General features: G+C 52.3%; 3 protein-coding genes across 3 annotated transcripts; 2 read left to right on the forward strand and 1 right to left on the reverse strand.

Moving 5' to 3' along the window:
- The first annotated feature begins 89 nt into the window (after positions 1 to 89).
- Positions 90 to 2,779, forward strand: COCSUDRAFT_64407 (hypothetical protein). Its single transcript, XM_005650742.1, has 6 exons — positions 90 to 318; positions 476 to 598; positions 782 to 917; positions 1,204 to 1,406; positions 1,754 to 2,038; positions 2,361 to 2,779. Exons 1-6 carry the CDS (start codon positions 160 to 162, stop codon positions 2,595 to 2,597), a joined length of 1,143 nt encoding a protein of 380 aa, XP_005650799.1. The 5' UTR covers positions 90 to 159; the 3' UTR covers positions 2,598 to 2,779.
- A 1,664-nt stretch (positions 2,780 to 4,443) lies between these two features.
- Positions 4,444 to 9,302, reverse strand: COCSUDRAFT_52284 (hypothetical protein). Its single transcript, XM_005650743.1, has 10 exons — positions 8,967 to 9,302; positions 8,762 to 8,829; positions 8,565 to 8,587; positions 8,340 to 8,456; positions 7,739 to 7,899; positions 7,190 to 7,313; positions 6,644 to 6,758; positions 6,036 to 6,297; positions 5,398 to 5,525; positions 4,444 to 4,745 (listed from the first exon to the last, which is right to left on the reverse strand). Exons 1-10 carry the CDS (start codon positions 9,203 to 9,205, stop codon positions 4,648 to 4,650), a joined length of 1,335 nt encoding a protein of 444 aa, XP_005650800.1. The 5' UTR covers positions 9,206 to 9,302; the 3' UTR covers positions 4,444 to 4,647.
- Positions 9,303 to 9,533: 231 nt separating this feature from the next.
- Positions 9,534 to 14,450, forward strand: COCSUDRAFT_12339 (putative endosomal protein; the record flags this gene model as incomplete). Its single annotated transcript, XM_005650744.1, has 13 exons — positions 9,534 to 9,667; positions 9,817 to 9,931; positions 10,006 to 10,125; positions 10,408 to 10,614; positions 10,886 to 11,032; positions 11,492 to 11,612; positions 11,880 to 11,986; positions 12,318 to 12,575; positions 12,892 to 13,031; positions 13,193 to 13,257; positions 13,359 to 13,426; positions 13,937 to 14,084; positions 14,257 to 14,450. 13 exons carry the CDS (start codon positions 9,534 to 9,536, stop codon positions 14,448 to 14,450), a joined length of 1,824 nt encoding a protein of 607 aa, XP_005650801.1.
- Positions 14,451 to 14,481: the final 31 nt, after the last annotated feature.

Genomic DNA, 14,481 nt, shown 5'->3' on the forward strand with positions numbered 1-14,481 from the left:
TGATAGAAAGCGTTCTGCAGAGGCGTTTCTGACTGCAAGTTCAAGCCAAATAGTGCACTGAATGGTGCAGAAACCAAATTCACAGGACAGTCTCAAAGAAGTCCACTTATCGCTGCATGTGTGGTATATAGCTTCCCTTCTTTAGGTCTGTGTATCGAAATGACTACAGATAGACCTCCAGATCGCCTGCTCCCTTCCCCACAGTGGCCGCAGTCCTATGGGAGCGTGTACAGAGACTGCATTCCTAATGCATTGATGAGCGACATCCTAAATGATGCTCCTGCTGTGGCCAATTGTCCCAATTTCTGGACGCCAAAGGTACAGCATCCTGAGGTCTTGATCTGGATCAGCCCGTGCCAGAAGGGTGAATAGAAGAGTCTGTACCTCCAAAGTGGGAAGTACATGTATCAAAGATCCTATGAGATTGCCAATAACCTATCAGGATGTGCTCACCAAAGCTGCTCTGTACTGCCAGGCTAATGTAGAGGCGGCAGGGCAAGCTTGCACTGCATGCGAGGCAGCTATCAGCATCCTCTACGAGAAGGTCATGCGGCATTGGCTGCCACATGACTGGGCTGGTGCCGAGTGGTGGGTGCAAGTGCGCTATCATCAACCATATCAGCCCCGCACCAATGTATGTGTATATGTGTGCAGTTGTACACATTGGCATGCCTCTATCCAACATTCATCAACTACATTGCTTGACAGCGTGCTGCTGTCTAAGCAAAGATGGCGACATGGTCAGTTTGTGCCCCATTATGGTAACGGTGTGGCCTGGCAGGTGTACGAGAGAGGCAAAGGGCTAGCGTTTCACTTTGACAAGGACGAGCATCTCTTCAAGGAGGACCGCCGAATGGTGCACCCGATGCTCTCCTCCATCCTGTACCTCACTGGCAGCACCTTCCCTAAACGCCTAGGTGACCAATAATCCCTTTGTGTCCAGATGGAGTTTCCTGCACTTTCCCGCCCACACCTAGACCTACCAGTATTCCCACAGCCTCTTGTTACTTGCTATCTGGTCGCACCATCACGCAACAGCATGCTTGTAATCTCCAACATCTTTTCTTCCTTGCTGATCTTGACATGCAACTCTAGTGCTCTCAACTCCCCTTGGATATTTTCTCCAACCCCGACATGCACCTTATATTTCTCTGATCTGACCCTGGCATGCAATCTGAACCGTTACTCGGATCTGTGCACCAGGGCCGACAGTGGTGGTGGACCAGAGATTTGACAACGCCAAAATGCGCGCGTGCCCTGATGATCCACAGCGGTGCGCCATGATATATCCGCGCCGCGGCGCTTTCGCGGTATTTGACGGTGGTCTCGGCCACGGCGTTCTCGGCAGCGCGGCCCCTGACCTGCGCGCGACGCTGCTCATCAATTGGTGGCCGCACCAGCCGCAGGTGCAGCAACAGCAGTTTGTCACTCCAAATAGTTAGGGTCCTGTTTGCCAGGATGTTTTTGCCGAAAGGGATCTGAAGACGCGGCACCTAGTCTCGCAGCAATATGTTGCCTCACCGGATGTGATTTGTTCACAAGGCACCTGACGCTTTCCAGCCTTCTGAGTTGGAAGGGGGGGCAGCACCCTTGGGCAGTGCTTTTATGCGACCATGCACTTTACTAGTCTGGTGGGATGCTTGTCCCTGGCCTGGCATGTCCGCACAGGGTGTGGTAGCTACAGCACAAGAATTTCGCTCATGTATCCTCGCTCAATGTGTCACTGCTAACTCATGCCCTCCCAGATGTGCAGGGAGTGAATGCCATTACACCAAAGGAGGCCTCCGAGCACTCGCTCTCCATCAAGCGCTGGCCCTGCAGCACGAGCAGCACAGCGTCCAGTGGAGCCATCCCTGCGACAGCTGGCAATCTTCCTCTCCAGCAGCTGTCGCTCGGGGGCAGCCAGCTACCCACTGCAGAACCTGCAAGCCAAGCAGCACAGGCAGGAGCGCAGAGTGCTGTGCCGGGCCGCCCAGACGGCAGTAGCAGTTCAAGTGCGGCCGGGAGCAGTGCAGGGGAGCAGGGCAGTGAGAGAGGGGTGAGCAAAGGTGCACCAGAAACGGGGAGGAGTGAAGTGGGCAGTGGCAGGGAGAGGGACGGCAGCAAAGCAGACTTGAGTGTACTGCCTGCACAGCCGCTCCCCGTCTTGAAGCTTCCTGCGGCACACAATGCCTCTGGCGTCGTATCGGTGGGGTCCCTTTCAGCTGTCTACAAATGGACATGCTGCAGCCATGAAACAGCAAGTAATGGCGGCATTGTCCGCGATAAACATTCGCCATTGTCTGCAATCTTCTGAAGTTTCACAATACTGCCATGGTTTGACGAGAATACTGAGTGTTGCTCCAATTGCATGATTACAGGTGGATGGTTTGCTGTACAGCAAAGGCCTTTCACTGGTGGGCTCTAGTGCGGTCAGCTCTGTGGCGATTGACCACTCTGGCTGGGCGCTGTATCCTCTGGGTGATGAAGCACAAGAGGAGCAGGAAGAAGGAGAGGCTCCCATGCAGACAGCAGCCGTGTTTGTGCCGCTCCACATGATGCCATCCCCCTCTTCGTCATCAGCATCTGGCTCAGACCGCGAGGAAGAGGGTGCATGAGTCACTCATGATGAGTGTGAGCCACACTGTGAGCACATGGTAGCCACATGTGAAACGTTTTAAAGGAGGGCATGATGTTTGCTTTGACTAGTACCATGGGTTTTGTAGTTGTTATGGAGTATTAATCTGAAGCCTCCACGGTGCGATGCCAGGTGCATGCTCACTAAATCTAAAAAGTTGCTAAATAAACAAGCGTGACTTCACTTTTCTTCAAGCTCCATGCCCCATCCAATGTACTGATTAGAATCTGATCCCTGATCTAGAGAAGGATTGCGTCATACTTCGGGGTAGGCCACCTTTGTGCTGACTCATCATACCTGCTCACTGCCAACTCTTGACAAGACATTGCTGCTACCTCCTATAGTAGGTCACAGCCTTCCAAGTTATTGTAGAGCACCATCAGCTCATGCTTGGACAGAGATATATGAGGTACGCAGAGTTCCCTCTGACCACAGAGGTGTGACAGGTGCTGCAATCCTGCCAAATCAATTTCCGGGCAATCGGCCACTTAATATCTGTGCATGCGCTGAGCCGCGCCCAGCCACAGGGTCTGCAACATCTGCAACTGATTGATAAATGCAAGCACCTCTGCGGAGTATGTATGGCTTGCAAGTATGAGGTGCTTGAAGTGTTGACCGAGCGCCACAGGCAGTGCGATCCTGTGCTTGATGGAGAGAATGCGCAACACAGGAGCCTCTGCTACCAAATGATTCAAGAGCGCGGCCGCCGTTGGGTGTCCTTTGTGCATGCCTGAAAATTTGAGATACTTCAGGAATGGCAAGCTTGCAGCTGCAGCGTACTGGGCCAGGACGCGTCTTTGACATTCCATGCAAATTCCAATCGTCTGGCCTGATCCCAGCGTTGTTTTTGCAGCCAGGACCCAGCTGGATCCGTCTCAACACTTACTCTGATGGCGTTCAGCTGCACAGAGCTCGTTGCACGGCATGTCCCGCTGACTCTAGCCCATTGCTTGATGTCACGACCATCATCAGAGATACACTCCACTCTGGGAACGAGGATGAGCCTCTGTGAGCCCCCAAGACGACCCAAGAGCCCCCAGGGATGGGGGCATGTTGGGGGATTTGAGCCCCCAACAGCCCCCATGCATCGCTATCAGAAGGGGGCTGTTGGGGCCTCATGAGGGCTGCAGAGTGCTATTGGGGCCACATAGGGGCTAACCCGTGTTCCCAGAGTGCTCGGCTATTTGCTTGCAGAAGAAAATTGGTCAGACTGGGTAGTGCCAGTGCCATAGTTGCACGACACGGCTGGTCAAAATTTGGACACGCGTTTGCGAACGTTCGCGACACCACGACACCGCGACACGCGTGTCCAGACCTGAGGACGTTAGTAACCATTTAATCGGGTGATGACTACAGGTTACTAAGGCTGACGGAACCTCAAAAAGCTGTTTCCGGACCCGACAACGCATCAAAACACATCGGAGTTGTCTCTAAACACCTTTACAAGCATGTTATATGTGTTTGGGGTGTTGTTGGGTCATTTCCCGGCGTCCAAGCGGCCAAAAACGGTCAGAAACGGTCAAATGTAACCCTTACGTAACCCGGTGTCGGAGCGGTGTCGGAAATGGCCAAAATTTGGACACCCGTTTGCGAACGTTCGCGACACTCCGACACCTGACACGCGTGTCAGGTGTCGTGCAACTATGGCCAGTGCTATTCCACAACTAGTGAAAAGGCTCTCCATGCAAAGTCGTGTAACCTTTGGCTATCTACGATGCGGCCTGAGATCACGCGCGCGCGCATGCAAATTCAAACTTAGAAATGCCCCTGCATTTGCAAAACAGTGAGCTCTGTATTGGCCCACATCCTCTGAAAGGGAACAACTTGCAACAAGCACCTTCAGCTTACACAGCAGCAGCACAGTATACATGGTTGACTTCTTCATATGTCACTATTGCAATAAATCAAGGACGCGGCTTCATGAGACTTTACATCAATTTTCCAACAGAAGAACGGCAAGATTGCCTCACACAGTTCAAACATCAGCAAATGAGAGGATGCTCGTAGGGGCCACTTGCTGGGTGCTGCAATCATTGCTTCTGCAAGCTGAAGCCTGGGGAGCCGGATGAGTTGGTGTCAAAGGGAGCCCAAGCATCTGCATCGCCAAATAGGGGCGCCACTGACGGACCTGAATTCCACACACATGAAATCCTGCTCAGAGAATTGATTCTTAGTCCGCCCAACCTAGACACCTGACCATCCAAATCAACGGGCCGTGGAACCTGTTGGGGTCTGTGGTGCACGACGTTGACCTCAGCCCCCGATTGGTTTTAAACCTGGGGCCCGATCCCTCGGTTGGCCACCAGGGGTGCTTTACGGTAGCGTTCCGTGCCCCTGAGAAAATGGGGCCAAAGAGATATGGGCCGCCCAAATTTTCAATCGAGCTGCAACAATGAGGGGCTGGGGAGCTCAAAACAACAAGAGAATCACAGATAAGGTGCGATTGGACCTGGGAACGCTTAAATAAAGCTCCTATGCGCGGACCACTCAGTTCAGAAGTTTGAGCACTGATCACCAGGAGAGCTCCGGACAGACAACCATCAGAGTCATGGGACGACCATCAATCTCAGATCCGAAAATGTCTATTGCATGTTCTCACTTTATTGTGACATGCTTATTCTGCCAGAGGCAAAGTGCACCTGCAAACAGGCTGTTCGGGCTGCCATCTATCCTACCCCTTGATGCACTGGCCAAATCCAAGAGAGACCCAGTCAATCGTGGGCGCTATTAATAAAAGGGTCTCCTAGAGCAGTCTGTCAATGACTTTCAGGAGGGGGCACCTGCTGCGCGTGTGCTCCTGCTGGGCTCAGGCTTGCTCTCATTCCTGGGCGATGTGCTGCTGGGCTGCTGCGGGCTCTGCTGCTGCTTGGTCCCACTGTCCCCACTGCTGTCACTGCCAGACGAGGGCCTGCGCATGCACGCATGCAAAGCCTTGAGTGTGTTCTTAACTCCAGCACTTGTGCAAGCTACAACCCTTGGGTGAAACCCGCTTTGCGGGCAATGCGCGCATGGCCCTACAGAACGTCAGTGGGAATTCCCATGTAACACCTGTGCCACAAAGACACATTTGCCAGTTTCAGCTATGCCGCCAGACGTGGGCAGTCAAGACATGCAAAGCAACACTCGCACAAAAGCGGTGCACCAAAAGTATCATCGGCCAAGAGAATATGCACCTATAACTCTACTGCTGTTTTGTGGTGCTGCTTCAAGCTGCCGCCGGTGCCGTCTCAAGTGCCTCTCATATTTACCCACACTTCAGGGGTTGAATTTCAGGTTCGACATAGGCAGGGCTGACTGATCTGACTACGGCATCAACACGGCTAGTTGATATGTTATATGACATCAGCACGACTGACTAATGAAAATATGAAATCAGCGCGGATGACTAATGAAGAGTCGACATTAGCGGTGCGCGCACCCCGGCGGCAAGGACCGGTTCTGCGCGGCGACGGTCTTGTAGATGGACATGGCCTGCGCGACCATGCCGGCCGGGTCGTTGGCGGCAGCCGGCAGGAGCAGGGTGTTGCCTTCTTTGGCGATGTTCGAAAACGCGTTCAAATACTGCTCCGCCACACGCAGCGCGGCTGCCTCTGAGCCGCCCGGGCCGGTGACGGCCTCCGATACGATCGCGATGCCCTTGGCCGTCGCGTCCGCGCGCCGGTAGATCGCCTCGGCCTCACCTATGCGCGTCGGATGGCGGCTCAGCACATATACAGATTCGAAAATTCATCATCAAAAATGGAATTCATGAAAGATAATATGGTTGCGCTGCTGACCAGGGTGGTGGTTTTGTTTGGGAAATCACAGGGAGTTGCTTAGGAGGCTTCTGCTTGCAGAGGAGTGCAGCTCAGCGAGAGCTCATCCTCAATCGTGCAGTTCTTGTTTGGCTTCAACTGACATCCTTGGCACATGACAGTCATGTCGATGCAAAGCACCCCAGCCTATTTGTCATTCCCAGGGACACAGTGGAGGTTTCTTCCTGCGCTGTGAGGTATTTTGCCAGAGCACGATGGCAGGGCATCGCACCTGTGGCGCGGTTGATGGCGTCTGTGCGCGCGGCCTCTGACTTGAGTATGATGGTCTCCTTCTCTCCCTCCGCCTGGTTGATCTTGGCCTGCTTGGTTCCCTCGCTCTCCAAGATCTGCACTCGCCACACTGCAAGCTCAGACATGAGACTTGTTGCCATGCACACGATTGACCCAAGATTGTGCCTGCAGGTCCTCATTGCAGACACCCTCATTACACACTCAAGCCCCTCAAAAGTCTCTGAGTATCATCAACGGAAGTGTGCAGACCCAATTTTCATGGATGTACAGTACATACATGCAACACATACGCCAGCCCAAAACCTCCAAACAGCTTGACATTGACAGGGCTCCTCAGACCACCCTCACCCAAATGCAGCACATGTAATCTGGACTCAATGACAGAAGTGGTCCATGACCAGCATGCATGCACTAAACGCTGATCACATGCATGACCAGATAGCAACAGCTATAAACCTCTGAAAGTGTTCACAGGTCGCACTGAAAGGCTGTCATGACGGCATAGGACGGAATGGCAGGTGCTTGCCTGCGCGCGCTTCCTGCGCTCTGCCTCGGCCTGCAGCTCCATGGCAGCCTTCACCCCTGGGGGCGGCGAGATATCCCGGATCTCGTACCGCATGCACTGAAGGCCCCAGTCAGTCGCCGCCTCCCTGCACCCCAGCCACAGCCCCTTCAATATTTCAATTGAGTTTTGAAATTCCCAGCATGCTCCAACTCCTGTGCATCGTCTGCATTCATAAGAGCTCACTGACGCCAAATCTCATCAAGCTGCTTTGCTGCGCGCACGCCTCATGACTGCTCATCTAAGCCATGCCAGCTTCGCCCTCAACCGTACAGACTGCCAACGTTCTGGAGACACAACTTCGACCTCTGATTTCAGCTGACGCAGAATTTCTTTTCCATCAAGTGCAAGTGAGCGCAACATCTACTTCCCCATCACAAAGTCTTAGTCTATAACGTAATTGAACATTTTCACTCTCCACCACCGCTCTTCCACATCCTGTTTTCTCTTCAGTATTCCCTAGCTCCATTGTGTCTAGGTGGAATTCAAAACTGGGGGTGCATGCATGCGCACTGGATGGATCTGACGATGTTCTGGTTGAGCACGGCGCGCTCCTCGAATGTCTTGTCCAGCGTTATCTTGCCCAGCTCGCTGCGCATGGTTGTCTGCGCCAGTTGCACTACCGCAAAATACGCGTCCTCCACCCCGTACGACGCGCGCACCGGGTCTATTACCTGCGCCAACAAGGTTCAATGCGTTGGCATGATCCACGAGGCATGCACGTGCTGGGAGAACAACACATTGGACGCGGCATGCTTCCTGCCCTAATTTTTGGACCACTGCTCCCTTTGTGGGCAGAGGTGGCAGAGCGGCATTAGTCACCGACAGCCTGTATCATTTAGCAAGGCCCGTCCTGCTTGATGTGGTCGGATAGGGATCCTACAATTGCTGGCACCGGCCGCTTTGAGGCAAGCATGGCTGCATGCGCATGAAGCAGCTGAGATGGAGCAGCTTCCTCGGACCTGGGACCTTGTTACTGTATTGCTTGGTAAATCGGCATGCCTGGGAGCTAACGTCCAATGACCAAGCCTGTGCTGTCACGGTGTCAGGGGAGGCTGGAGCAGACTTTGGGCTAAGTGAACAGCATAGCAGGTGTCACTTTGGAGGGCAGTACCTTGACAAAGAGGACGCCATCGATCATGAGGCTGACGTTGTCCTTGGTGATTGCGCTCTGGTTAGGGATGGTAATCGCCATCTCCTTGAGGCTGTGCACATACGCAATCTGGTCCACCTGCACGAGAAGGATGACCCCTGTAAACCTGCCTGAGACCCAAGGAAAAGCGTGCAAAATGTTCAATTCTCTAAACAGATGCCCCAGGTGTGAATTTGGATGTCTCACCAGTGGGATGAGGAGGTGGATTCCTGCGCAGGAGACACACACATGCCATCAGCTAGCTGCTTCGTGAATAAACTCCGTGCTTCATCAGAATTTCTCGCAAGTAGCTGTCCAGCGATGGTGTACTGAGCAGGAGATATCAAGGATACAGGGCATCTACTCGTGTGCAGCAGTCTGCAGTATGTTGTGCGGACATTTACCTGGAGTCAATGTCTTGCAGTACTTTCCAAAACGCTCCACGACGAAGGCGGTCTGCTGCGGCACGATCCTGCAATGCTACAGTTGCTTGGCAGCTAGTTCTGGGATTACTACAGCTGTATTTGACTGTGCTTGTCCACATTGTGTCGTTTCAGGCCCTATACAAATGCAGCAACTGATCCACCAGGGAGCCTCTGTCTTGCTTACCGAATACCATAGTTGATTGGAGGCACCCTGGATCGGGTGTTTGGGTCCACCAGACCTCTGTATCCTGACCCGCTTGCAAAATTCGCTCTTGAGGATGCTGTCAGAGCAGCAGTAGGCGGAAAAGAGGCTGCAATTCCAGGATGCAAGAGATTCTGAGTTTGTGAGAGAAGAGAGGACCCCAATGCCCGCTGTGCCCCTCTCAAGCCCCGCAAGGAATGCCTCGCGATGCTGGCCTGCATGCTTAAGTGTCCAGATCGATCTACTCTCTAGGGCCTTTTGAACTTCTGATCCTTGGTCATGCACGAAGTCAACAAGTTAAGGTCGTGACAGAGTGTCATCCTCAGGCGAATTGCATCCCAACTCGTCGAAACGCACACCTCAGCACTTGATGACGTTTTGCCACGTGAGGATGCAGGCAACTTTCTTGGCGCGAGCTTCATTGCGGAACCAATCTTACAACGCTCTTTGGATGCCATACTGCCAAAATTTGAAAGAAAGCAGCAGATCAAGGAGCAGTCATTATGATAATCTGGGCGAACTTTACCTGAGCATTTCCAACACATCAAGATGAGAAGCTTCTCAAAATTACTTACTGTGCTGGTCTTTGCATCTATACGACTGGCATTATGTGGTCGAGCGTACATGGAGGGGGACAGAGTCAAACTGTACGCGAATAAAGTTGGCCCCTTCAGTAATCCCAGGTGATGCACCATCCTTTGCAGGACCAGGCAGTACTTGCAATCCCATCAGGCTCTGCATGAAACGAGAAACCAATCTATGACAATTTATGCTAGATTCGTGCTGCATCAAGCTCTTTCTGCTCGTCTAATGCAACTATGGTGCCTTGCAGCGAGACCTATCAATATTACGACTTGCCTTTCTGCAGACCACCTGATGGTCTTGAACACAAGCTTGAGACATTGGGAGAGGCGCGAACAAGGCTGATCTCCAGATGTGCCACCATTGTGCCATGCGCATGATGTATGCTGTTGATTGGATGTTGTGTCTCAGGCACTGTATTAACATTAGCCTGCCACAGGTGGTGGATGGTAACAGGCTGATTGTGACCCCTTACGATCTCAGCTTCAGGAGGGCGCAGGAGCATGCGGTGCTGTGCACCAAGAACTTTGACAAGAAGGAGGTGCAGCAGTTCAGGAAGGTGCGTTCATACAGGCCGCTTTGCTAGTCCAGACATCATCAGCATTGTTGCCCAGAGATGCTTTGCATGTGTGATGGTCGGGCAGCAGACATGCAACTGCTGTGCCCCATCTGCACTCAAAGCAGATATGCGCCCAGCAGATGCTGATGCTGCAATCCATGCGCGCATGCATTTGGCAATATTCCTTGCACGTTGTGCTCTGCCGCCCTTGACGAACCTGTATGTCCAACAATGCCATGACCAACAATGCTTGTGTGAGATTCTGCGTCACTGCAACTGCAGGCAATTAGGGAGGACTACTACTTCCAAATGTACTACGATGACCTGCCGATCTGGGGATTCATTGGGAAATTGGAGAAGGAGGTGGTTAGCAACAGCCCAGGCGACTCTCACCTGAAGCACTACCTATTCACCCACGTGCATTTTGACATCGCCTACAACGGGCAGCGCATTGTGGAGATCAATGTGTCCACCGACCCCGCCCAAGTGGTGAGCCCTTTTACACAGGGCTGAGATCCATGTGTAGAAATAAAACATGTCAAACAGCTTATGCACTTGATCAGTCTTGCATTGGCTCATCGCCCATCTCATCCAAAGCTTCGAGTAGTCTTTACCCGTTTACGGGGCGCCAGTCACTGCTCTGAGGGAACCATGATGCATATCAATCCAATCTGGGGTGTGACATTTATGGCAGTCAGGTCTTCTTTCACCCAAATAGACAACTTACAAAGGCGGACTATAAGCAGTCGGATGTGAACAGGTGGACCTGTCTGAGGGTGTGGTAAGTGATGACTCAGCGGTGCCTGCGGAGTTCACCTACAGCGTGAAGTGGCACGAGTCGGACATCCCCTATGAGAAGCGCATGGACAAGTACCGTCGCTACTCCTTCCTGCCTCAGCACCTGGAGGTCAGCTGTGTTCTTTGCCAACCTCTTACTTTGGAGTGGACGCAAGATGCCGTCAGACCATGTGTTCAAGATGCATGGATTGTCCAGCATGTTCAAACATCACACCTCTTGCACCAGGCAATACGCTCTTTGGGCACCTCTCCCCTTGAGAAAGGGGCCGGATGCCCTTGAGGCCTGTATTCCATTCTTGCATTGGCCCAGCAGTTTCAGACATCTCACCTCTGGCATCAAGCTTGGCGCCTACTTGGGGAATATCCAGTGTCTGACTTGACAGAACATGGTTGCCAGGAAGCTGAGATGCTTGATCAAGATGCATGCAAGCTGCTTGTACTTGCTTTGCCTAAGGAACAAAGATTGAGAGCTTCCTTGGGCTTGTGAGATGCTCTGCATCTGTACAAAATGTGTGAGTTGAACGCATGATCTAGATTCCCTGAGGGTCAGATGTTGGCTGTGTTTCAGATTCACTGGTTCTCCATCATCAACAGCTGCGTGACGGTGGTGCTGCTCACTGGGTTCCTGGCCACCATCCTCATGCGCGTGCTCAAAAACGACTTCATCAAGTACACGCGCGACGATGAAGGTGCCTCTCTCCTCTGCCTGAATCCTGCAGCTGCCTTTGCTTTCCTTTGTCCAATGCCCACCCACTGCCTCCAGTATTTACAATCATTGCCATGTTGCCAGCATTCTGTATGCAAATTAGATCGCCGAGCTGCCATGAAACTTAGCCATGCTTTGAGTGTCCTATTCTGTCCTTGCAGCCTTATTTTTGTGGCTAGTGTCCGGCTTTGCAGCACAGCAGGCCATAGCACTAGACTTTGGTGACTAAGTCTGAAAGTCCTGGGTGCAGTGCTAGAAGACATGGAAGAGAGCGGTTGGAAGAACATTCACAGCGAGGTGTTCCGCTTCCCGCCCAACAAAAATCTCTTCTGCGCCCTAGTCGGCAGCGGCTATCAGGTGCCCTTTCTTTGCCCTGTTCACACACACAAGTTTATGCCAAGCATCTTGACAGGAACCGTCTTGTGATCACTGCAATCGTCATTCGCCTGGATCATTCTTGGGCGTCTGTTCCTTGGGCACGTGCATGACGTAATCCAAGCTTGCTGCATTAAATTTCTGGGAGTATGTGCGGTTGCGCACAGCAGCTGAATCAATTATCTAGTTCATGGCATGCAGCACACCTGTTGCGCTGCCTCTGCCTCCCAGCTGCGTGAGCATATTCTGATCTCTGATCTTACCCGAACAGACGGCTGGAGATTATGCCCGGAATTGTTGTTTTGCTGTTCAGCTGGTGGCGCTGTCAATCTTCATCTTTGGGCTGGCTTGCGTGGGGGTGTTCTACCCCTACAACCGAGGAGGCCTGTACACGGCGCTCATAGTGCTATACGCGCTGACTGCCGGCATTGCCGGGTACACAGCCGGGAGCTACTACAAACAGATGGAGGGGGCCGCCTGGGTCAGAAACATCCTGCTGACGTCCGTGGTCTTCTGCGGTCCGCTGTTCCTCATGTTCTGCGTCAACAACACTGTCGCCATTGTCTACCGGGTGGGTTCTCTTTTTAATGCTTGGGAACAGCAGCCTTCAAGCTTGTGGGTACTGAAGGCACATGGCACTTGCTTATTGTCATGACAGAAATTAGTGTCTCTCGTGGTTGTGTCTGCCGGCCACACAGTGCCAAAATTGCCAGCCCGAGCTGTGCCGCTGCGCAGCTGGCAAGAAGTGCTAGAATTTGCATCTTTTGTCACAGGGTGTCCATGTGCCTATGTAATCTCAGTGTCCTGTTCTGGGATGAGCATTGATAGAGTCCCATGCTTGTGACTGCAATGGCTTGAATAATGACTAATAACGTGGTATGGTGCAGTCCACGGCGGCGTTGCCTTTCGGCACTATTGTGATTATTACCCTCATATGGGCGTTGATCACAATCCCCCTGACCATCCTTGGTGGCATCATCGGCAAGAACACGCGCACAGAATTCAAGGCCCCCTGCCGTACCAACAAGTGCGCATCTTCGATCTTCTTAGTGGCTGTGATGTCCTGATGCTTCCAGTATGATATCGAAGCAGGCTTTGAATTTCATTGCTTATTGATGTGGGTCATGCAAAGCAGGTTTAGGCTTGGTCATGCAAGCAAGGCTGAGAACGGGGATTGTGCTGATGCAGATATCCAAGGGAGATCCCAGAGCTTCCATGGTACAGGAACGCCATCCCACAGATGGTCATGGCAGGTGAGAAAAATTTACATGCAGTGCAACGCAGAATTATCCTGAACAATAGACTATGCAGAACTTGACTTCGTTTTCAAGAGTGGTGCATTCATTCTACGCAGGTTTCCTGCCCTTCAGCGCCATCTACATCGAGCTGTACTACATCTTTGCCAGCGTCTGGGGCCATAAGGTAAGAATCACACTGCTGCCTTTCAAACCTTTGATTTTTTGAAATATTAACTCTTCACCAGGTCACAGCCAGCCAAAAGTCTGCACCCAGCATGAGTGCATTATGATCAATGACGATACTCTTTGTAAGCTTCCCAAATCACAAACATTTGAAGCAGCAGAGCACATTTGAGATCTCGAATTGACCCCTTCTTATGTCTGAAGTTTGCTTCGTGTAGAGGTCATGGCATGCTGTAGTAGTCATTCTAAAACCCGCAATAAATAACTATTTTGGCAAGAATTTTTTTGGGTGGATGAATCCAGACCCTTTCTCCCAAACTCCAAAACCTCTGATAATTTTGAGACCAGATTCAGAATGCTCTCGACAAGCCCAATCCGCTGGAGCAAGGCACTTGCATACTTGATAACACGAAGACCCCTAAAAGTTGCTTCGAAAATTCTCCCGCTTCCGCGAGGGTGCAGATTTTAGAATGACTTCTACAGTGTAATCCGATGGGCTGCATGCGCGCAGGTGTACACGATCTACTCGATCCTGTTCATAGTGTTCCTGATCCTGCTGGTGGTGACTGCGTTCATCACAGTGGCGCTGACCTACTTCCAGCTGGCCCTGGAGGACCACCGCTGGTGGTGGCGCTCCTTCATGTGCGGCGGCTCCACAGGTGCGCACCCACTCTTTCTCTTATATACATGTTTATCCTCATCGTTTTAAAAGGGCTAAGTGTTCTGCAATCTGACGCGGGACGAGTGCACTTTAGATTGCGAGGCAGCCCTTTCTCCCCACTTAGCCCTCCCTGTCACGTTGCATGAGTGGGCACTACTGTGGGTGTTCAGGGCTGTTCATCTACGGCTACTGCTTCTACTACTACCTGGCGCGCAGCGACATGGGCGGCTGGATGCAGACCAGCTTCTTCTTCGGCTACATGGCCTGCGTCTGCCTCGCCTTCTTCATCATGCTCGGCACCATCGGCTGGCGCGCTTCGCTCCTCTTTGTGCGCCACATATACCGCGCGATCAAGTGCGAGTGAGGCGGCGTTTTTCTGGCAACGCGGCGCCCGG

Source organism: Coccomyxa subellipsoidea (genome assembly GCF_000258705.1).
Source record: "Coccomyxa subellipsoidea C-169, whole genome shotgun sequence".
Taxonomy (NCBI): Eukaryota; Viridiplantae; Chlorophyta; class Trebouxiophyceae; family Coccomyxaceae; genus Coccomyxa; species Coccomyxa subellipsoidea.